At 38.1% G+C, this 24983-nt stretch overlaps 1 protein-coding gene across 2 annotated transcripts; it reads right to left on the minus strand.

Annotated features, from left to right (window-relative positions):
• Positions 1–468: 468 nt before the first annotated feature.
• LOC121944697 (ras association domain-containing protein 8-like) lies at positions 469–14306 on the minus strand. Of its 2 annotated transcripts, none has more exons than XM_042488589.1 (5): positions 14235–14306; positions 7409–7537; positions 3225–3887; positions 2872–3146; positions 469–1514 (listed from the first exon to the last, which is right to left on the minus strand). In XM_042488589.1, exons 2-5 carry the CDS (start codon positions 7509–7511, stop codon positions 1362–1364), a joined length of 1194 nt encoding a protein of 397 aa, XP_042344523.1. In that variant the 5' UTR covers positions 7512–7537; positions 14235–14306; the 3' UTR covers positions 469–1361. The 2 variants fall into 2 exon arrangements, with proteins under 2 accessions (XP_042344523.1, XP_042344530.1); XM_042488596.1 differs by having other exon boundaries at positions 1406–1509.
• Between the last annotated feature and the right edge of the window lie 10677 nt (positions 14307–24983).

Here is a 24983-nt window from a genome sequence, read left to right on the forward strand (position 1 = left end):
GCAAGGTCAAACCTTTTTTTGTTTGTTTGTTTTTTTTTTTTTTTTGTGTCATATCTAATAATCCCTGTTTGGTCTCTATAGCTAATTTTATCAGCCATGACAGCTGTAACTTACCTGTTAACATTTTTTTAAGACCCATAACTATGCATTATTCAGGATGTGGCCGCACTACATGACAGATTACACCTATTCGTCCAAATATGGTCACTTCTGGCTCCAAAATACCACAATGGCGACATCAGTGTGACCACATCCATTATATTATAGTCTGTGCAATAACAGACAAGCAATGCATTACAATAAAGACTTTATTCAAAAAGTATAAAATATTACCAACAAGCAAATTTACAACCTTCATTTTTATCAGTAGCATCAGCATTCATTTTATTCTATTTCATAGACAATTCTTGATTTTTTTACAAAGAAACTGGAAGCGATTGGCTAATCACACCTGCACACACACACACACACACACACACACACACACACACACACACACACACATAAACACACACAAATAAGGTCTGGGCAACCTTAAAAGTTTTCAGAGAACATGTTTTACTTCCAGTCCTTATGTCCTGCAGTCTTTTATTCTGTCTTTAGGTCTGTTTTTCACATCACTTCTTTATCTGATCTGAAAGGCTGAAAATCCCCCAGACTTGACTTTTAAGTTTTTCACCTTAAAGTGAAAATAAACACAACTCTTCTTCACTCTTCACTTCTTCAGTACTTTTTCTTTTGATATTTGTGTAGTTTGACTACAAACCCGAAGGCAGAAGACTTTTACTTGAAAACCAGTGGGACTAATTTTCAGTGTTGCCAGATGTATGATAATTATTGTATTTGCACTATAATTTTGCCCTTGGTGAGATATACGATCAATAATTCCAAAAGTGTTGTAATGTACGATAATTTGACCACTGTGGCATTTACAATAAACACTTTAGTTTACACGTCTAATTTTAACTCATTTCCTGGTTCCTATATCTGTGTTTACGCATCACTTCTCACATGATCTCCTTACAGCAAATCACATTTGGTGTAGGCCATGATGACATGAACGTAACCCTGTAGGCTGTAGACTGAGAAATAGCTTCTCTCTCAGGCAGTGGGTATGGGTAAATTTGTAGATGTGTCAAAAAGTTGTTTAAATACCTGTTTATTAAAGTTATAAATTTAACCTATTTGATCTTGTGATTGTGACGGGCATATGATAATTTTTCTCAAAATACGATAGTTTTGAGCCTCTCGTCGGAAAGTTTAACATTTCCTATCTAGCAACATGGCTACTTTTACCAAAGTAAAGGATCTCTAAACTTCCTCTTTACACAGTCACAAGACGTACAGTGACTTGGCGGCTGTTACTCCAGGATTCCGGCGTTGCAGAGGTAAAGTGCAGTGACAGGCAGAAATCTGGGCTGCTCTGTGTGTGAGTTGCCTGTCTGCTGGATAAATTGCTGCAACTTACACTGTCTCAGCTCCTTATTCAGCTCCTCAATCGTCTCCCATCTGTCCTAGAGGATGCAGGGAATATTATATTATCATCAAATATTGCGTGTTTAGATACATAGCTGTAGTTTAAAATAAAAAAAATAGTTGTATGTGTAACTATTTTGTTGTTGAATGCATAGATTTCTTTTAATTACTCTGAACAAAAACAAGTAAACGCTAAAAAACTACCCAAAAAAATCCATATAAAACAACTTAAACACTTCAGAGTGTTCAGAATTATGATAATTAAGTATGTCAAACTTTTAAATTCCTTTCACATAATGTAAAAAAGAAATAGTTGGAACAACTTGATTTTTATAAGTAATCAACTTAAAACTTGCCTTTATGCTAACAGTCATTAGTAGATACTAATTAAAAAACATTTTGATTGTAGAGGAAAAGCCTATACCCATAACTTAATGTAGTTAGTTGGTTGAACACGATTTCATTAGAAGTTGTAAATCAAAAAAATTGACACAAACTGTTGTGTTAATTTTGTTTTTGTTGAGCCCAAAATGTGGTTTTTGAAGCATGAGAGGATGGTGACAAGGGTGCTCGATTGGTGAAAGAAAAGAGCTATAAGAATTGTAAACAATACCCCTTACAGAGGATCAACAAACTCACTCTTTATCAAATTAAAGGTGCTTTAAGGCAAAGATCTGATTGATTTCAAAACAGTCCAAATCATACAGAGCAAAAAAAAAACAACAACAACAAAATATCAATGAAGGAAAATTTACTACGATTTGAGAGGAATTTGTTTGTTCAAGAAACACTGAGGACTAATACAAAATCTAATTTTTATGGTTCTATATGTTTTCTACTGAAAACATGTAGAACCATAAAAATTACATGTGATCTGTTCATGTGTATGTGTGTGTGTGTTTATTTAGATTGATCTGTTCTTGTTTTGTCTTAATTCCTGTTTGATTCGATCAAGGTGTGCATGGTATGTAGTAGTATATGTAGTATATGTATGTTTATATTTACTGAATATATCCTGTGGGCATTCTTCTGTTTTTTTCTTGCTTATGGTTTTTTTTTTTTTGTTGTTGTTGTTATCTTTGCCATGTTCAAAATAAAGATCTAACTAAACTTACTAAGTAATGATAGCAGGCACCTCAGCCAATAGCAAAATTCAACAGCAACAGCAACCTTTTGCTACCTAGCAACCAACTGAGCCCTTGGGTGTCTGGTGGCTCAGTGGATAAAGCAGACGCCCCATATATGAAGGCAGTGTCCTTCTTGCAGCGGCCACAGGTTTGACTCTAGCTCGCAGCCCTCTCTCTCCCCCTTTCACACTATCAGTCTTCTGCCCTATCTAATAAAGGCAAAAATGCCAAAAAAATAATCTTAAAAAAAAAAGGACTGAGCCCATACCTGCAGCCTTTTCTCTGTAGTTTGTAGTTCCCTCTGTGTTTCTGACAGTGTTGGATCCAGTTCTCCCTGCTGTAGACGGGAGTGGAGCTCCTGCTTCAGAGGCTTCAGAGGCAACAGAGCCTCGTCAGGCTGCAGAGGGCCTGACCCAGTGCTCTGTCTGCTGGTTCTGACCTCTATGTCCTGCTCTAGGTGTGAAGAACGGGCTTTGAGCTCCTTAAGCCGGTAACTATGATCATCAATGGATGAGTATAGCTGCTGTAGACTTCTGTGCATATCTGTTGATAAAAGGGTTTCAAATTTGAGAAATATTGGAGGAAATGTAGAAAATGTAAACAGATTTATAGAAGACTTACCTTGTTCTTTGTCAATTTCTGCCTGTAACTGTTCCTCCCACTGTGCTCTGTGCTTCAGATCTGCCTCGTTCTGTCTCAGTCTCTTTTCCAGCTCCTCCAGCTCCTCTTCAGAGACCAGAGCCAGACCAGAAACTGTAGCAGATGACCTGTTCTGTTCCCACACCTCTGTCTCCCTCTCCAGAGCTTGAAGCTGAGTTTCCAGGTCTTGTAGCCTCCTCTGCTGCTGTAGAATCTGCCTAAACATCTCCTCTTTGGAGGAGGAGGAGGAGGAGGAGGAGGAGGAGGGAATAGTCTTTACAGGGTTGAGAGGCTCCAAGAAAGAGACAGGGGATGCTCTAGGTTCTGGGGAGTCTCGGGGGGACGGAGACCAGGCCCTGTTTGGTTTTGTCCTCTTGGGATGTGTTAAGGGACCCAGACTGAATGTGAGGGCCTTGTGCGTCTCATTGCGTTTGAGCGGCTCTGCTTCTGAAGGAAGGGGGAAACGTCTTTCTGTTTTGGGTGTGTCTTGACCATCACGGCTGGGACCGGTCCTCCGCAGAATGAACTGGACCTCTGCAGCCAGCTGTCCCAGCTGAGCCAGATGTTGGAGAGGGCAGTCATCAGCAACGAGTTTCTTCTCTGTTCCTCGTAACTTCAAGATAAGAATATAACGGCCTGTCTGACCTGTGAAAAATACAGATGCAGGGTTAATATTAAACTGCATTTCAACTGTTCTATGAAATGGCTGAATGTAGCATAAAGGGGGTTACATTTTGAAGTTGTTTTGCCTTCATAAATTTGAGTATTTTTGGTTTAAAGGGAGCCTTAGATGAGAAATTAGCTGTTTAACCCTTTAAAACCTGAGTGAATTCTGTAAATGTGTTTAAAATACTCAGGAAGAGGATAATGAGCAACTTAAGAAGAAATGACCCAAAATTTATCCTGAAAATGGAGAAATAGAGAAAAAAGGGAAGTAAGAAAATTTTATATAAAAAAAAAAAACAAGGAAATGACCTGAAACAGTATTCTTTAAATATAATGAATTTGTAACATAATTTTAAATATTTTAATTAAAATAATTGTAACTATAGTTTAATCGACATTTTATCTATTTTTTCTTGGCTTCTGCCTTTGGGCCTTTTTGGTGATCAGACAGCTCAAAGCACGAAAGGGGAAAAGAGAGGAAATGACCTGCAGCAAGGGGCTGCAAGCCAAAATCAAATGTGCGGCCTCTGTGCTGAGGACATAGCCTCTGCACATGGGGCACCTGCTCTACTAGGTGAGCTACTGGACACCCCCTTTCATTATTTTTTAAACAGTTTTCTAAATCTACAAATTTATTGTAATTTTCAGTATATTTTTGTCACGTTGCTCAATGTCTTTCTTCCCCATATTTTCAAAAGAAATCAAACCAATTTGCTCAGGGTCCAAAGGTTTTCATACTTGTAAAAGGTGTTTGAACGCAGCCCAAGAAAAGTGATGTCAATCGTTTCAAAGGGTTAACAATGAGCCGGTTTAATCAGGACTGAAAATAAAATATATTTTATTTAAATAATATAAATAAATAAAATAGNTTAACAGTTCATTTTGAGGTTAAGCACGAGAACAGCTCAATAATGGAAAGCTGCCTCGTTGATAATTTTTGCTTCGGAGGATTTAGCACAGACCTATACACAGTGGAGCTGAGCATACAGATTCATAATTATTAACATTTCAATTACTGCCAAGAATTTGTTTGCAGAGGTAGAAAGAGGCTTTAATGTAACCATCAAACTAAAAGCTGAACACCACTCAGCCACTTTTATGGGAGCAACACTCCTGGTTGCAAATGTGATTTACTGAGCAAGATCTGTTATTCTATCTTTTATCTATGAGCTTATTTCATATAGGAAAATAAAACAAAAAAACAAAAACACACTAGAATTATCAGTTCTATGCCTCTGTAAACCACTCAAGTTGCACTTATAGTTTACATCCACGTCTGTGAAAACATGGATGCTTCAAACACAAGATCTTTACGATTAGCACAGTTTTGATGTGGACACCCAAGATTAGTCACCAATTCAATATCTGGCCAAATATCTCCTCTTTTGTTGAGTTATAATATTAAATAATGGTCAGAATAGAGTTTCTGTAAAACATTATGATGTCACAGTGAAGTTGACCTTTGACCTTTTAGATATAAACTGTCATCACTTCATTATGCTGTCCTATCAGACAGTAATTATCAGCGATTGAATTCTTTGGCAAAAATGATGTTTTGTGAGGTCACAGTGACCTAAACATTTGATCTTTGACCACCAAAATCAAACTGGTTTATTCTTCAGTCAAAGGGAAAGTTTGTGCCAATCTTGAGGAAATTCCCCTAAAGTATTCTTGATATAACACATTCACAAGAATGAGGTCACAGTGACTCTAACCTTTGCTCATGAAATTCTGATCGGTTCATCGTTGAGTCCAAGTGATCGTTTGTGCCAAATCTGAAGGAATTCCCTCAATGTGTATTTGAGATATTGTGTTTATAAGAATGAAAAAGATGAGTTTATATTGATCTTATACAACAGTTAGTTCCGGCCAAGCAGTTTGATTGGTTGAGAGGCATTCCATGAGTGCTGATACAGGAGTACAACATCACTGGGACTGTTAACTTTTAACTCTGCATGTATCACTCTGCTTTACGGCCGTTCAAAATCCGTTAATTAGTGTAAGAGTGAAAGTGGGATATGTTTTAAAAGTGGGATATGTTTATAGTACGCTGTATGCACAGATTCAAACAGCTCGTTGGCACTGTTCATGTAGCTGTCAGTTGGTCAGGTTAAGGGAGGAGAGAAGAAGAGGAGAGCGAGAAGAGTTTGGGGCGAGCAAGATTATCTTCGGCACTTGGCCTGTGGCCTCGTGCCTACGACCGCATCGCAGCCGTGATGATATACCAGCACAACATCACTCCCTCTCGTGTGATATTGCTTAATTGACCTTTGACATTGAGTCCACCAAACAGAATCACTTCATCCTTCACTTTAAGTGGACGATTATGAAAAATTTAACCCTAAATAAATTCCCTCAATGTGTTCTTGAGATGTTGCACTCATAAGAATGGGACGTACAACCTGAAAACATAATGTCTCAGGCCACAGCTTATATGACAGATCAGATTCTTTAAAAAAGTCACTAACATGTTGATTTGGGAATAAAAAGCAAAAAATACAGTTTAACAGCTTTGCCATTGTATCATGTTGAAAGTTGCTGCAGGAACACTTTATATTTCCTGTTGTGTTGCAAAGTAACCAGTAAAATGCTAAAGGTGTTGATTGTTTCCCACCATAGTTTACAATACAAAACTGTAGAATAGAGTGAAAGACTTCACCTACTGATGATGCTGCTCTTGAACCCTTAGGGGCCGCTTTAATATTACACACACTTTAAATTCCAAGGGTTTTTTTTTTTCATGTATTTATTTTTCTGATCAGATCCTGGGATATGTCAGTGATTTGCAGTAACAATGATTTCACCTATTGGAAATAGCATGTATTTTCTCTACATGCCAAATATGGTTTTAAAAAAGTGATGTCATCAGGCTTAAAATAGTAAAAATGACAAATTCCAAGGCAAAAGCCCAGAATGACAACCAGAAATAATACAATGTATGTTTTTATGTTTTTATGGCTGTGGGATCAAAAATATCAGTTTGAATGGGTCTCAGTGGTGCATTTTTTGTACTTAACAGTCTGACTGTAACAATTTAGTTTACATAGTGTGTTTTATACTTATTGTGGGACCTGAGCTGGATATACCAAGATTAAACAAAAATACACAATCTTGTCAAAGTGTATGCCATATGCATGAACACAGCCAAAATGATCAAAAAATAGGCAATGAAAAGAGCGTAAAATGCACCAAACAGTCTCGAAGGGGTTAAAGAGCATAAACTACAGACAAAAATGTTTTGAAAAGATTTTGCTTGGGCGACACGAGATGAAATACTGTAAATGCAGTCATTAAAATCAAGATTATTCCTTTTGGGATTTTTCACTTAATATTAGTCTTCAGTCATTTAGGTATTTCATGTAATAAGAATGATAATGTGATGACCAAAATTGACAGTGTTTCTCCTCTGTGGAGCGTGAATACTTAAAAACATTGGTTATTAATAACAGAATTATTTGAACATCAGAATGACCCTGTGTTGAATGGAAACTGAAACTTACCGATTGCTTGTGCGAGAGCTATGACGACATCCTGGCAGGAAGTGCTCAGTGATAGGCCACACACCACTCTGACCACACCCTCCACCCACACCTTCAGCTCCATCACTCACCTTTAGCACCACCACTGATCTGCAAGAAGACAGAGGGGCCCATTATTGAACTGTGGCCACTTTTATTGAAGTTAACGGGGCGACATAACAGCTGCTTAGGCTCAGTCAGCTCCCTGAATGCTGTGGTTGCTCATAGTGTATCTGGATGGGATTTTTTTTATACCAGTTTGCTTGCTCACTGTATGTTAGAAAGAAGTTGTAAGCCTTTTTCAGGCAAAATATGTCTCTGAGACTTTTGCCTCCACCAACGGAAATTTCTGCATACCTCATGTGGACAGTTTTCATATGAACTATTCCAACAATTAATTTTGTGCATCATATATTGAGTTGAGCCCAGGTTCTGGGAAGACACGTCAATTTATTATTTTTATTTTCACTCTATTTAAATGCTGTGAGTGCTATGATTAAAGTATCATTCACTTTCAAACCACAACTGGACCAAAACAGCCCCACCCCCCTCCAAACAATTTGGATGGACAGATAGCAGCAATAGTCTTTTCAGTGGTTAATTGGAGTAATCTGGATGAATTTAGACTTAAGCTCAGGGAAGACAGACTGTGGTATATGTGAGGCAAAACTTTTTTTTAATATAATAATTCATGTGTCCTGAGATTTGACCCTCATAGTGGCCATCATAAGATACCATAAATTTACATGGACAAGACTCGTCTGGGTATGATTCAGGTCATCCGGCCCTTCAAATGTGTTTTATGTAGCCCTGTGCAGATTATCGCTGAATAACCAGATGAAAAACATTGGTAGTAAACATTTTTGCTATAAAAAATAAAAAAAGATAAAAAAAAAAAAACAAAAAAACAATTCCCCCCAGAAAACACATTTTTCTGATTCCAGATAGCTGCATAAACTTAAAATAGAAAATGAATTTTTTGAGGGCTATATTAAATTATGGTTGATTGAGATAATTGAATGTAGCAAATAAAATGTAATCTCAGATCAGAGTGTGCATGTCTCTGTCATGGGAACACAGCCCCTTTCTCACCCACATAATACTGTAACCGTCCTTCTTGGTGATACATGACAGTTGAGCGAGGTGTGAGACTCCATGGTGTCAGTGTACAGACAGGAGCACTGACACGCAACACACGTTTAGCAAATTTCTCACCTATTGAATTTCGCAGGAAAAGCAACACACTAGAATAATTTTTGATTTGTATTTTTATTTTAGTTTCACGTCACTTCCAGAGTGCATTTGCTCATTTAAGTTTAGTTTTTATTTAAGTTTATTTTTCACCACTTTCTCTGTTAGTTTTACTTTCTCTTTTAATAATATGGGGGATCCTTTGTAAGGGGCAAGGTTTAAGAAGTTCAGACTAGTACAAATTACAATAAAACACAACACTCTGTGACAGCTATTGACTCCCAGTCAACTTCCCAGCCTCAAAAAACAGAAACGTGCCCCTCATGCTTGTTGTGACATTTCCATTTTTTTTTAACATTGTTTCAATTCGAATTCAGTTTTGTTTTTCTGATGTCTAGTTTTTATATTTATTTCAGTTAACTGAAACATATTTTTTACACCTAGTTTTAGTTTTTAAATTAGTTTTTGCTGACTTTAATAACTTTGGCACACAGACAGACTCTTTGCAAGGTCTAAAAACATGAACATGCAGTATGTAATTGTATGACTAAAACAGCCCGTTTGAGAGAAGCAGACACCTCAGCAAGTATAGTATATTTTCTTCATGTGATGTTTAAATTCGGGACCACTCTAAGGGCCTGTGACTGTCAGGGGCTCTAAAAAATTAGAATACTAAGAATTTAGTAGAAGTAGAATTTATTTAGAAGGATCAAGTAGCCTTCTGGAAGAGATAAGTTGTCAGTCTGATCATGTTCTTTCTTGTGAATTCTCCTTGATTCCCTCTGGAAAGCGCTTTCTTGCCCCTCTAAGGAAAACTAACAGATATTCAAATTATTTATTTTCTTCAGCCTCTGTATCATAACCATACAAACATTACAAACCTCTGTATCATAACCATACAAACATTATTTCTGTGTACATAACATGAGTTTCTTGGGTTAAAGAAAGAGATGGGAACTAACTGAGTTTTGGAAACCATGTTGCCTTTGCAGTAAAAAAAAGTCCTTTAATCTGACAGCAACAGTTACTCATTACTGTACATCCAATATTAGATAAGATCATGACATATTATTAACCAAGGATAGATAGAGTGTACTACTCAAACAAACAGTAGATACACTGATCAAACTGTCTGGGTAGTTTCAGTGACCCAAACTGTAATTATTAACTACGTACATGCACGTTCTTCACTTTAAGTCAACCGATAATATGATTTAGTCCTACATGACTCAATTTCCAACCAAGCAGTGATGAAATCACTGATTTTGTAGCTCATTAGCAGACTTCCCAGCATGCCGTACGTATATTTTTTTTTTTGCAATTCTAAATAAGAAAATGATAATGAGGTTTTGAAAATATGGATGGAAATGCAGGTTTATGTCATTTTACCTGAAATCAACAGTCTCTAAAAGTCCAGTGTGTGAGATTTAGGGGGATTTAGTGCCATCTGGCGGTGAGGATTGCAGATTGCAACCAGCAAGAACTTCTCCTGGTTAGAATCCATTCAGTGTGCATTGTTCAGGAGTTGTTTTTTTTTTTACCAGGAGCTGAATTATCCACAGAAGTCTCTTTTTCCCAAACAAATGGACCTGATGATTTGAACGAGTAAAATCACTGAACAGTACAGTTTCACATTACTAATCAGGGTTTCTCTGATGTTGCTTGTTGCAGAGGGGCAGCTAACTACGGCAGCCAAAGTGAAAACACAGATTGCCCTATCTAAAGCCAGTGTTTGGTTTGTCTGTTCTGGTGATGAATGATGCCCGCTGAGGACCTTTTGTTCGTGTGTTTTGATGTAGGTCGTAGCCTGAGATTCAGTAGGTGATGTCATCGCACAGTCTGCACACATCAAACTTGATATTGTACCCAAGTTTATTCAGATCCATGTCAGACAGTGTGGCTTGCACTGGGTTTATAAGATTGCAAAAAATCTCACAGTCTGCTGGAGACTATATACAAGGACCTGAGGGCAGTACCACGAAGCGAGATTACTGGCTTAGCAAGGTATGTTGAGTCTAAAGCCAGGGTCCTGCATTATGGAGATGGAACTCTTAACCTTGCTAAATTGCTATGGTAACTTATTGCATTTTTAACTTGGAATCAGCTGAAAAGTGTCTTTCACAGCTTCTCTGAGTAGCCTCATTCTATGATCAGTGTCAGCATATGAGTGATAAAGATTCTCTGCTGAGAGAAAACATTATGAATACATTTTATTAAAATTGTTGAGCTGTAACATTACAGAAATGCCACTGACCAAAGCTGTGCACTCACAGTAATGCTGTGTTTTTTTTTTTTTACACAGGAACCTACATTTTATCAATGATGCAGAAAATCTGAGCAAGAATATTGTTATTTTATTCACACTGTTGTGGCTCTCACTGAACTACTGAATGTGTCTGCGGTGTTTCTCGTCAGTTTGTAAACACTGCCTCTAAAAGAAGCTTCAATAAAACCACAGATCACATTAAACATCTTTTGAACCACTTATCAGTTAGCCACCAAACTAGCCATCATTATTTCCAATTGAGGGTGACTTAGGCATGCTATGTGAGCAATAATGGAAAGGATAGTTCACAATTTCATACTGGAATTTTGAATTCAAAACCTCCAGATGATCCTCTGAACCTTTGAAGAGTTATGTGATGCAATACCACCTCTTGTAGCTTCTGCTGCATCATGCCCAAGAGAGACAGTTCCTACTGACAAGCACATAGCCATAGCATCATGTAACCTATAAAAGCCAAAAAAGCGTTTCCATTGAAGTTTTGCAAAATATGGCTTTTTCAAATTGCCTGAAATTCCACCTCCATTTTTTTTTTTTTTTTTTTTGCAATAAATGGGAGTTTTTTCAAAATTGATGTGTTTCCATTAGGCATATTTTATATTTGCATTTTCAACATACGCAATTTGAGGGTTGATGGAAACCCACCTAATACCTGGTGCATTTAATATATCTCTGTGTATTTAACCTCATGCTGCTGTAGCACCTATAGTAATGTGACAGCATGCAGTTGAGATGTTAGGTCCAAACTACCAATACCAAGTGACTTACATCAAGACATGTGAGATCAGGACATTTACTTAACAATTCAAAACCACTTAGAGTAAGTAAACATTTGTCTGGACCTCTAACTAAACTTGTATCAGACGTCTGGGGGACCCTCACGGTGATCAGTTTAACACAGCGGTTCCCATCCTTTTTTCCATGGAGCCCCCCTACTTGTGTCTAAGACAAGCCAGGCACCCCTGCCGTCCCACCCTGCCCCCCTACCCACACACAAGTGCACCAAAGGAATAAAATGATTCAATAGAAATCTTTATTTGCAAAAATGAATATATCAATAAATTTCAATTATAGTTCATCATATTTTCTTTGGTTTACCCTGTATACAGGTAAATATATTTTTCTTACCACTGTTTGTGTCAAGTTTATCAAATACACACAAAAAATAACAACTATTGCAAGTACGTTAAAATATTTCTGATAAATGTCTCTTTTAAACATTTAAACTTTAAACATAAGCTTAAGCTAGTGCGTGTCGGCACTTTTACGTTTCTCAGACAAGGTGTTTCATTGCTTAAGTGAAAGTGATGATAGCAGATAAAAATGACCCAGAAAGCACTAACCAGCTAGCTAGCTGATAGCCGACATGACAAGACCTACATCACTGACTGACATTGCTCATGCTGTGAAGGTCACAGGTGTGTGGCCTATTAAAAAGCGTAATTCAATTTAAAAACAGACCAAAATATATTTTTAAATATACTTTTAGTAAGTATATTTTTTTAAGTGTGTTTTAGTGGTCCTTTAAATAAAATGGACAAAAATAGAAATATACTAATTTACACTGAAGGTGCCCAAAATGTGAACTATCCCTATCCCTAAAGAAAATTAGTTCACATGATTCAAACTAAGGCTTAACTAAAATGTGGCCCCATTACAGTGGACAAACATTTCAGCCTCGTGCTCTTCTTCATTCCCTCCACGTGTTTGAGCCAGGTTCTGTGATTATTGTGTTTATTAGATCTGGGAAGATCAATAAGAAGTGATGTTAACACAAGAAGGGCCAGAAATTTAAGTGGAGGCTCCTTTGTTGAAGCCTCTGTCAAAGCACTTGGTGTCTAAATTTGGGAGCTATAATACATTTTTTCAGCTTGATATAGGCGCTCAAAGAGACAGTGTTACAACTGTCCCCAGTCTCCCCTACTATCTGTCCCTCAGGGTAGCGCAGCTCTCAGCTGACACCCGAGGAGAGCTCACCATCAGCCGGAGTGGATCCGCCCCTGATGACAGTTTCTCTTCCTCCTTGGTATTTCTTAAGAAGGATAGCTGAAAAGCAACCAAGACGCAGCTGCCACGGCGCGAAAATTTCCCACTTCAAAACTTAACCACGGACAAGTCTGTATGATTATTATGAACGTCTGTGGCCGAAACAGATAAAAAGGGCAATTGTGCAATTTATTGGGGTATAAATAATAATAATTTCTCCTGCACTCTGCTGCTCCCCTCGGCCCCCGCGTCTCTTGAGGTTGAGTAGCAATATTGTCAGACCTGATCATTTTATTATTTTTATTAATCAAGACAAAGCCTGATACCGACGCTCTTTTCCCTGTGTTAAATTTCTCAGAGGAAAGTTAAAGTTTACGGGAGTGTAAGAAGTTGTGAAGTTTACTTTGTTCCTCTGCTTCGGTCTGTGATGCGGACATATTTAGGCACCGCAACAGCGCCGCAATGGACAACTGCGGTCATTGTCTTAAAAAAATAACTGCCTTAGTTTGACTGACCATTTTAAGTGGGTGCCTTCACAAAAAATAATATGCAGGAAAAACCCTGCATATACAAATATAGTTTTGACAACCTCATAACCTCAGAGCAGACCAAGCCTCGCGAACCCTCTGTCATCTCTGGCGCCCCCAGGCGGGGAACCACTGGTTTAACACACCAGGCAAGCTTAAATAATGCCCAAGGAAGCAGGTGTTTGACAGTGAAGTGTGAAGCTCTGCGTGTGTGTGGTTTCTCCGTGTTTGCAGAAGAAGACAGACAGGTTTGCTGAGGGCAGGAATGTGGCAGAACACCCTGACATTCCTGAAGCGCTCAGACTCCACCCACACATACCTCCACTGTTTACTAACGTCCGCTGTTCAAAAGCTCTGTCAGTCTCACCAGCATTCAAAGAATCAATAGAAACTTCAAGCCCTCGAAACCTTGAAACTATCAACACAAAAACATAATTTAAGAGCTGGTCACAGAAGACTGTTTCCTCCATTAAAATATTTGTTTCTTCTTGGAAGAAAAAAAATCATTGCTCCAAAAAAAAAAAGATAACAATCACCCTATCAGTTTTATTTGAATATTTTTTTTTTAAATTTAAGAATTGCATTTTTGAATGTGTTGTCTGTATTGTAAATGAATTTACTGAATACGTATTATGAATTAACACAAATAAATGTAAAGATAAATGTCTTTCCATGCTAAGATAGACAGTTTAAGAAGAGGGAAACAATAATCACAATTTAAACATAATCTCCTCTTTAAGTACTACCTCAATATGATTTTTGAAAAGATAATAATTAGTGTTAATCCAACCAGATTACAGTCTTTAGAGCTCAGACTCACCTGTTATTTCGAGATCCTCTCAGTTTCAGTGATGCTTCTTGGTCTGTCTCAATGTTACATGTTCAGGCTGGTGTGTGGCTGTGACCCAAATATTCACCTACAGACACTTCAGCCACGAAAGAGGAGGAGTAAAGCTTTGGAATGTTGCCTCTCTGGATCTGCTGCGTAAAAAGTGATGTCACCCTGAAAGGTAATCACATACATTTAAACAGGTTTTTTGGCTTGCTTCCACTTTCACCTCGGGATAATATTACTCTTTTTAATCTTCCACATTTATACTTAGCACAGAATTTATTTGCAGGTTTAGATTTTACTTTTAGCATGAGGTAACAGACAGGTTCTGAAATTGTAACCAGTGAGCAGAATTCAGAGTCCTGATAGCAGTTTACTATCTGTAAACTGATCAGATTTATCAATAAATTTCTGGACTGAATGCACTAAACCTCCTTCTTCAAATTATACTGAAAGTCTAAACATAGAAAACTTTCCTCACATTAAACAATACACAGTACCAGCTTCTCTGCATAAGCACATACAAGATTTCAACGTCTTGAACTTTTAAATGTAACACAACCAACATAAAATACATTCTTTTTAGACAATGAACTTATTGTTCTGCTTAAGTGCACTTATGGATTTTTCATCACTTGCCCATTTTTTTTAATCCAAGTCCTTACTCAGTCCATGAAATGAAAATAAAACCTGAAACGGTCTTCAATCCAAGAATAGATAAATTTAAGGCTATAAATGAATAACACTACGGTCACACAACTTAACGTTGCCACCACAACAAGGCTGTAAAGCTGTGTTTGTCTTGGAGATGTTCAGTAGTCTCATTTAGCCACTGGTTATCAACCATCTTTCTTAAGACACTGAAAAGTTTGTGAAACTAAAGAGGGTGTGCTAAAATGCTAACTCATTTCAAGGTTTTAGAACCTGCATCTTGGGCAGTCTACTATAGGTCCCCCCAAAATATCATTGTGTAGTATATAGACAGTACATTTACCATGCATGTAATGTTTAAATGTGTGTAGATGTATTGAACATTGAATAACATCATTCTTTGTAACAGGGTTCAACTTTCATCATGGCGTGGGAGCCCATGGCCACAACATGCTAAATGTCTGTATTAGTGTTTATTCCTGGGTACAATAAAAAAAATAGCTCAAATGTTATTTCTTTCTCATTTGTTACATCTTTCTTTTATTCTTCCATTATATCAAGAATCATAGGATTTTTTTTTCGTTATGTTCTGTTCTGTACATGGGCAGCTCAGTGGTGTGGTGGTTAGCACTGACGACTCACAGCAAGAGGGACCCTTACGAGTACAAGTAGTTACAGACAATGAATGAATGTATGTTCTGTACATCTTACTCGTTTATGCTTTAAATGAACTAAAATGTACAGAACACTGCATGTGAAGGGTCGCTTTATGGCTGGGTATTTTTGCCCATGTAGTGATCTGTGTGTTGTTGCTGCTATGCTCAGGTTGTCCATCTGTTGACTGTTGCTCTGACAGGGCTATGTTTGAATGCTGCTGTTCACTGTGTGTTTTATACTGTTTATACTGTTTTTACTGTTCTGTGCAATTGGTGGACTGTAAATGGAATTGTCCTTTGGGATAAATAAAAGTTGTATTTTTCTTGATCTTGATCTTGAGAACACTGCTACATTTTACTTCGGTAAAAAGTATAAGTACTTCTTCCATAACTGTAACAGATCAACAGAGGAGTGGCTCATACTGGCACCCTGTCCTTTCTCCAGATCTGCTGCATTCCACTCTGCAAGTCAGCGCACATGTTTCTATCTGTGCATGCTGAGGACATAAGCACACACACATACACACACACACACACACACACACACACACACACACACACACACACAAAGCCAGCCAGCAGCAAATTTAACTATGTTGAATGTTGTCAGACTGGATAGCAGCGTCTCAGCTGCAACACCTGCATAAATTAAATTAACTTTATGTCAAAGTTTGTTTGTTTTTTCATATTCAAACTTCATCTGAGAGCAGCATAAAATCCACTAGATGTAGAGGTAAGGGGTCAATCTATTTGATCTAGAATAAAAGTAATTTGAGCTACTTACTGATATTGTTTTATTTTTGATTAATCTGCAGATTTTTCTTTGTTTTATCCATAATATGTGAAAATAATGAAATTGCACATCATAATGTACAAATGTCTAGTTTTGTCACACCCTCTCATGTGATATTGCGTTAATACAACTATTACCAGCAAAATAAAAATGTATAATCAAAATGTATTCATGTTTTGGGGCAAGTAGTTCTCAAAATAATAATGCTTTTTGTGACTTATATCCATTTCCATGGAAATACACAGAGTCTGACTAATTACTGGAAAGCAACCACTTGCGTCAGTAGAATTCTATATGAAATTAAACTTAGACGACTACTTCAGCATGTAGGACGAACCTTAATAACGACCCTCTGACATGTTTTCTAGTCCTCTGGCCAGCTTGAGTTCATGCTTTATAGAGATCATGGGGTATCCCAAACTACATGAATACCGCTCATATAATTTTTCTGTTTTATGTTCATAAACACAAATGTCAGTTTTGGTCAGTGTTAATGTGTCTGTTCAGAACATGGTGGTTTATGCTGGTTATTCTCGTTGCTGATGATTTTGCGATCACTTGGACATTGACATTCAGCTGGCCATCAGAGGGAACTTACGCATTGGCTTCATTTTTCAGCCACAGGGGTTGCTGCTTGGTTTTGACTCGTCCAACATAGCATGCAGCCATGTTTTACGCTCTGAAAAGTTCTGCTGTAGCTCAACCCATGTTTAACTACAGATAAGCAAATCAGATGCCAAGGGACAGAACAACAGCTAATTGCTGAACTTCCTCTTATGAAAGTGAAACTTGTTATCACTGCAGTCATGAAATATTTTATTTCATCATGGCCACTCATGCACTCATGCCTAAGTTTAGGAATAGGCATGGTATGAGAGCATGATTGGATTTTTTTTCATTTTATTATTTTTTTATTTTCTATTTTTATAATCCAGCTTCTTTAGTGGTGTGGCTGCCGAATAACGCTGACTGTCTGTGTTTATTGAACAGATTAGAGTAGTGTGTGGTCAGTCTTAGGAAACAAACCAAAACTGAGTCGTTTTCAATTTATCTGACAAAATCGTGGTATTGATAAATATTCCTGTTTTTATTGCATTATGCCAAATTGCTGGTTGTATTTGACTTTTCTGATGGAGCAATTTTGCTCTTTAACTTTTGCATTTGTGTGTCCTTTGCCAGGAGAGGATTTGGTGCTTCTGACCTCAATTCATTGTCAACTGCATGAACCATGTTGCCCCCTTGGGGCTATTTTCCCAAGTGGTAAGTGAGTGGTTTAGTGCAGTCTTTTGTTTCAAAACAGTATATAGTCTGTGCACAGCACTTTTAACATTTTTTTGACATAAACTGAAAACTGAGAGTTCAAGTATTTGCTAAAAAGAATGGGGAAAATCTACCGGGTGGCACAGCATTAGTTATTAACCCATTAACGTCCTTATACTATATTTAGTATGTTAAGTAAAAGCCCTATGGATATTTTTCTGTTAGAGATAGAAACATGAAATTTTCTTTGTCAAGTGTCAAGACATGTGGCTACAAATATCAAAATCAAAATTTTCAATATCTGAAATTTATCATGTCTTAATTGATAAGTTGAAAGCCAAAAAAAACCACAAAAATAAATATAGCACTAATTTTATATGCGTAATTTTATACATACACTGGAACAAATAACAAATTATTGAAATTCAAGTCCAGTTGTACCAAAAATTTGATATAAGTCCTTTCAGTTTTTGAGATACAGCCATTTCTGTAACATGCTATTTTTAGTATTTAGTCACATAGGTTTATTTTGTCATTTTATCACTTTTCCTATAAACCCTGGTGGAAGTAAAGGTTCACATGATAGCATGTTCAAAGAAATGCATGCACTTAATAACCAGATAGACTGAAGTAAGAATAAATTATAAGATAGATTTTCCAATGTTTTGTTAGGGAGAAATTATGGGAATTAAGGTTCTATGACCATGGATTTCCATGTATTCCTATGGGGTTTACTACCCCATAGGAATACATGGGAACTACTGACCGTTGTTTGGAAACACATCCAAAACAATAGGTTAGGAGTATCAGATCTTTGTCATACACACATTGTCCAGACTCTTATAAAAGAGATTTAAAAAGAAAAATGATTATGAATGAGTGTGACACTGTGGACAGTATAGAGGCATTTTATACTGTATTTCTATGGGGTTTTAAATGGGAATAATCTGTCTGTTAAGACTCTCTTCCACCCCTACTTAATATCACTCTCTCTCTCTCTCTCTCTCTCTCACACACACACACACACACACACACACACACACACACAAACACACACACACACACACGCACACACACAAAGAATGAAACCCAAAATGAGACGCTTGTTGACAAACGTCTTTAGTCTTTGAAATGGAGCTGCAGGTGCAGCATCAACTGTTGAATCTGACCAAAAACTGAATCTTTTTTGAAAATTTGTCCTATCTACAGTATCTTACAGCAAGGCTGCTTTCTTCAACAACTTATTTTCAACAATTTACTCATTGAACATTACACACAAACAAAAATCAAGAATAAACAAAAATAAAATAAACATCAATACTGTATGTCTTCAGCATCAGTCTTTGCTGACTAGAGATGTAACAATATTAAATTTCATATCACAATTATCGTGATCAAAATTAATGCGATAATCAATATTATTGTGATTTTTCTCCTGGGGGGCCTACATCTTCAACATGCCTCTGTAGGAGATTTTTGCTGCTAACTTCAATGGAGGCATTACAATCTGACAGTGTCCACATTATACTTTTTGATTCACCAGCCAATTTGGCTGTTAGAAAAAAAACTACCAGTCAAGCATATTTTTAATCAGCCAAAATAATACATTGCCTTTTTTCTCACAAAAACATTTATTTCAGTACAATTAATTGAGATAATATGCAAACGTAAAGAAGAGTCAAGAGCAAAATCTGAAGTAAAAGTATGAAATATTATGAACAGCTCATCACCACAGCCTCTGTGTATGAATGAGCTCCTTCTGGCAAGCTGCGATGCAGTGTATCCGTTAAGGGTTTTTATTGTGAAAGGTCTGAACGGAAGAAGTGCAGCTACTGCACTAATGCTGTCAGTATGAGACTTTCACTATAATACATTCATGGTGTGAGAGCCAAAAAGAGTTTGCAATGTTTGTTCACACAACCAGGTCTCTGTCTTAATTTGTCATAAGCTTCATCAGCAGGGCTGCCAACTTTTCAGCAAAGTTTGGAGTGAGATTTGGACAGGGTTTTTTTTTTTGGTGGTGGTGGTGGTGGTGGTGGTGCTGCGTGCGTCAGTGTGTCATGCAGCATTTTTTTTCCTTACACAAAGCACGGCATAGTGTGGCTTATTTTGTTTAAGAGAAGTTTTGATAAAAAAAAGTCTTTATTCTTTCTAGCGTTAACACAACAACAAATAAAAACATATGATTCATACACAGATGTGCATTAAAAAAAATTGGAGTGAATGTCAAACTGCACTTATTGAATTAAAAGTGAATTATGCTTTAATCAAAGCTTGGTTAATAATAATACTTTATGTTACACTGTGGCAGCCAGGTGTGTTGTGTGTGAAAGCAGCATAACTTATTTTACAGCCCACCACCAGTCCCAGTTAGAGAACGGGTGAAATCAAAGCAAGACTGGCCGCCAAATCACTAAATCCGCCCCTGATAAAAACAGAAGCAACAAAGCGCAGCTGGATGAGAGATGCAGCAATGCGTCGTCATGTTTATAATGAATTCCATCTAAAGTCTGACTGAAAGTGACACTAAAACAAACTAATCACTTAGCTGTTTAGACGCTGTGAAGAAAAACTCTGTCTCTGTTACTGCGCTGGGCTGTCAGTCTGCTGCGATCAATCGATCAGCTGTGTGATCAGCAAAATGGGTAAGGCATATTGTTTTCATTAGTGCCTTCTGTTTTTAGTTAGTGGTTGAACATAGTAAAATTAATTTCTTGGGCTCAGTTACTTTGGTTCAGACGGGAATGTGCAGCCTGAGTCGCTCTAATATCCAAATGCGCACACACCTGGCGCAATGTCTGTATTCAGGCACATTTCATAAAAACAAAACTATTTCTGTGCTTTTTTGTATTAACTCTCTAATCAGCTGCTGCATGTCAGATGTTCAGTAAAACACAGGTGAAAAAGTGAAATGTTTGGAGCGGTCAAATTTCCCTCTTTCGTATAGCCTATTGGGTCAGACATGACCCCCGGTTCCCCATGGAGACCATGCGCATGGCCCAGGGCTCTAAATCGGGAGTAATACAGGAGAAATGTGACACCGGGAGGACATCAAGAGAGGGCTGCAGGAATCTTCCGTGAATTCAGGAGGGTTTGTGGTATGGCTGCGACCATAGACTATATGACTGTGACACGCTAGTCATGCACGCTGGCTCTCCAGCTCATTGTGGTTTTGATGTGTGAAATAACAGGTCCTGCCGACAGATCAGAAAAGGTCCAGGAAGGTAGCCAAACAAGCCACAGCCTTGCAGATATATATAGCCTTGTTTGCATTAATTAATTTTATGACAATTTTAGGAACCGATACCTGGCGTTAATTAGGCTACACGATTCTAATTTGGAAGCGAGTTTCGGATCCCAACCCTACTAGCCAGGCAGATTTGATAACTGCGGTCACGCCAGCTGCGCTTCAGAAAAGCTCAGTCGCGCTATCTACACTTTAAAATTGAGTGCGCGTCTACACCGCGTAGTACGGTATAGCATGGCGGGGGCTTCGTGGTGCATTCATGTACACCTCGAAAACTCGGGAATCTATATCGAAGTGTTTTTTGTTGTTGTTGTTGTTGTTGTTGTTGTTGTTGTTGTTGTTGTTGTTGTTGTTGTTGTTGAATGCAGTCACTACCCGGTTGTTGTTTTAATACATTCTTTTAAACAATCAAAACAATTTGATCAAGCAAAATCATACAATAGACCTACAATGCAGGTCACAGAATATGAATAGGCCTAGATTCTTATTCTACATCTTCCCAACTAACTCTGTGTTGATTTTCAAGTTGTTTCACTGTAGCATTTTATGATAATCTGTTGCTGAAGTGTACAGCATACAGTACAATGTCCATAGGCAAATTAAAATATTAATAAAAAATCAAAATCAAATTGTTTTCTGCAAACTCCACCAGATTCTTGTTCTACATCTTCCCAACTACCTCTGTGGTGATTTTCAAAATGTTTCACTGTAGCATTTTGTGACTATCTGTTGCTGAAGTGTACAGCGTACAGTACAATGTCCATAGGAAAATGAAAATATTAATAAAAAAAATCAAAATCAAACTGTTTCTGCAAACTCCAACATATTCTTGTTCTATGTGTTCCCAACTACTTCTGTGGCGAATTTTGGCATACCTAATGATGATAATGATGATAATAATGATAATAATAATGATAATAATAATAATAATTATAAATTCATATTCCAATCAATCAAATCTTTATTTGTATGGCACTTTTCATACAAAGAGTAACACAAAGTGCCTCACAGAGATTAAAAACAATAACAGAAATGAAAAACATTAATGAAAATCAAGAAAAATACAGACAGCCTGACCCTCCCACCCCCACCTAGACGTACGCAACAACACACACACAATCATGTAGATATTCCCACACATATTCGCAAAGGCACCCGAACATCCACCCTTACCACCCACACACACACGCACACATACACCAACACACACCAATTGTTACTAAAGAGACATGGCTAGGCACTGAGACCTGAGGCGAGGGAGAAGCTACCTTTGGGGGCCAACCTCACTGAGAGAGGTCACGGTCCAGCACCGCCGGGGCGCCGCCACAGAGACCATCCCAACCCGGGCGGACAGGAGTGCCCGCACCAAGATGCCGAGCCCTCTAGCCACCCGGGCCGAAACAGTCCACGGTACAGCACCCCCAATGGTGGACCAGAGACCACTCCCAGTCCGGTAGGCCCCGATGAGGAAACACTGGAGCTAAAAACTAACACAATAAAATAAGGTAAAGAACATAAAACCTAAGAACGTAAGGGACTGAAACAGTAAAATAAGACAAAGAATACAAGTGCACAGTAAAATAGATTAAAGGTTATAACCGCTAATAATTAGATAGATAAATAAATGGGAGACTAAAACAGTGGGATAAGATAAAATAAAAAAGGAGAATAAATAAATAAATAGTTAGTTAGTTAGTTAAAAGCCTGATTGAAAAGATGGGTCTTGAGCCTCTTTTTAAAAACCTCAACACTGTCTGTGATCCTGAGGTTCTCCGGGAGGCTGTTCCACAGACGGGGGCCATAGTAACTGAAAGCCGCCTCCCCATTTCTTTTAGAGCTAACTTGTGGTATGGTTAAAAGGCCAGTGCCGGAGGACCTCAGGGTCCGCGAGGGTTGATAAGGTAAAAGAGCTCAGTTAGATAAGAAGGCCCAAGACCTTTGAGACACTTAAAAACAAGTAAAAGAACCTTAAAATCAATCCTGAAACGCACCGGGAGCCAATGAAGCGATTTTAAAACCGGTGTAATATGCTCCCGCCCTCTGGTCCTCGTCAGCACTCGTGCGGCCGAGTTCTGCAATAGTTGTAAATTGGAAATGCTCTTTTTGGGAAGACCAGAGAGCAGGGCATTACAATAATCTAGACGACAAGAGATAAAAGCATGCATCAGTACCTCCGTGCTGGCCTGAGAGAGAAACGGGCGGACTCTGGCTATGTTCTTTAGATGATAAAAACCAATTTTTGTTGTGTTTTTGATGTGTGGGATAAAAGTAAGCTCAGAGTCAAAAATCACACCCAGATTTGTTACAGATTGTGATGTTCTAAAAGCCTGTAACTTTGGTAAAAGTCTCTCTTTCTGGCCTTCAGGACCGATGACTAAAACCTCTGTTTTGTCCTGGTTGAGCTGTAGGAAATTTGCTGCCATCCATGAATTTATGTCTGAAATGCAGTTAAAAAGGGCATCAATAGGCCCTGTGTCATCAGGAGACACAGCGATGTACAGTTGAGTATCGTCAGCATAACTATGAAAGCTGATGCCGTGACTCCTGATGACGTCCCCAAGGGGAAGCATGTACAGATTAAAAAGAGTTGGGCCTAAAATTGACCCTTGGGGAACCCCACACTTTATCTCATGGATTCCTGAGGAACATGTATCCATACTTACAAAGAAGTGTCGATCTGTGAGGTAGGAGTGAAACCAGTTCAGAACAGTACCAGAGAGGCCGACCAGGTTCCTCAGTCTATTTAATAAAATGTGATGGTCTACTGTATCGAAGGCGGCGGTTAGATCCAGTAGTACCAAGACAGTGATTTTATGGTTATCTAAGTTGAGCCTGATGTCATTTAAAATCTTTACAAGGGCCGTCTCGGTACTGTGATTCATCCTAAAACCAGACTGACACCTCTCTAAAATGTTATTTGTGGTTTAAAAAGTCATTTACTTGGTTAAACACAAGTTTTTCCAAGATTTTACTTAAGAATGGTAAGTTCGATACAGGTCGATAATTATTAAAAATGTTGGGATCTAAATTGCTCTTCTTCAGAAGGGGTTTCACCACCGCCGTTTTTAAGGAGGTGGGGAAGACACCCGTCTGAAGAGAGCAATTCACCATGTATATCAATTGTTCCTCAAAGAATGCATGAAACGTTTTAAAAAATGGAGTGGGAATTGGGTCTAAGAGGCAGGTTGTGGGCTTTACTGGGAGAAAACTCGACCAAGTGTCCTCGCATCTACCAGGGCAAAGCTCTCCAGTGTTTCCTCCGGTAAAATCAATGATCCGGGTGAGTAGACACTTAAAATCTGATGCGGTAAAAGACTCGATCTGATGTCATTGATTTTACTTCTGAAGTGGTCTGCAAAATCCTCACAAAGGGCATCACTTGGTATCTTGGAGGGTCTATTAAAATTTGCGTTTGTTAAAAGGTCGTTGTGGAGAAGAGGAATTTTGGGTTGGTTTTATGGTCGTTGATTAATTTTTGAAAGTGAGAAATTCTTGCCTGTTTGACAGTGTTATTGTAGGTTTTGAGGTGTTCACGGAATATTTCGTAGTGAACTGTTAACTTTGACTTTCGCCATCTCCTCTCAGCACTCCTGCAGTTTCTCTTCAGCTTTTTGATGTTCATATTTCTCCAGGGCGGTGTAGGTTTTGTTTTAACAGTCTTCAATTGAAGTGGGGCCACTGTGTCCAGTGTTGTCTTTAATTTATTGTTAAAACTGTCAACAATGAAAAATCACATGGTGCTGGTAAAATATCTGCTGGAGTGCTCTGTAAAATCCGGATAAACTTTGCAGCCACTTCAGAAGTTAGGTAGCGTTTCCTCACTGATCTCACCGGGGCCTCCCGTTGATTAAAACTGGTGACTGTAAAAAACACACAAAAGTGGTCAGACACAGCCAGATCCACAACAGATGGCCCACCAATGGACAGGCCATAATTATGACCAGGTCCAGGGTGCGCCCCCTGCTGTGAGTTGGCTGTGTGACATGCTGTCTAAAATCTAGGCAGTGTAAAAGGTTTAAAAATTCTCTGGACACTGTGTCTGAGGAATTGTCCATGTGCAAGTTAAAATCACCAGTTATTAAAATTCTATTGTATTTACTATAGATAATTGATAAAAGTTCGGAAAATTC

The sequence above is a fragment of the Plectropomus leopardus genome, chromosome 1, assembly GCF_008729295.1.
Source record: "Plectropomus leopardus isolate mb chromosome 1, YSFRI_Pleo_2.0, whole genome shotgun sequence".
NCBI lineage: Eukaryota > Metazoa > Chordata > Actinopteri > Perciformes > Serranidae > Plectropomus > Plectropomus leopardus.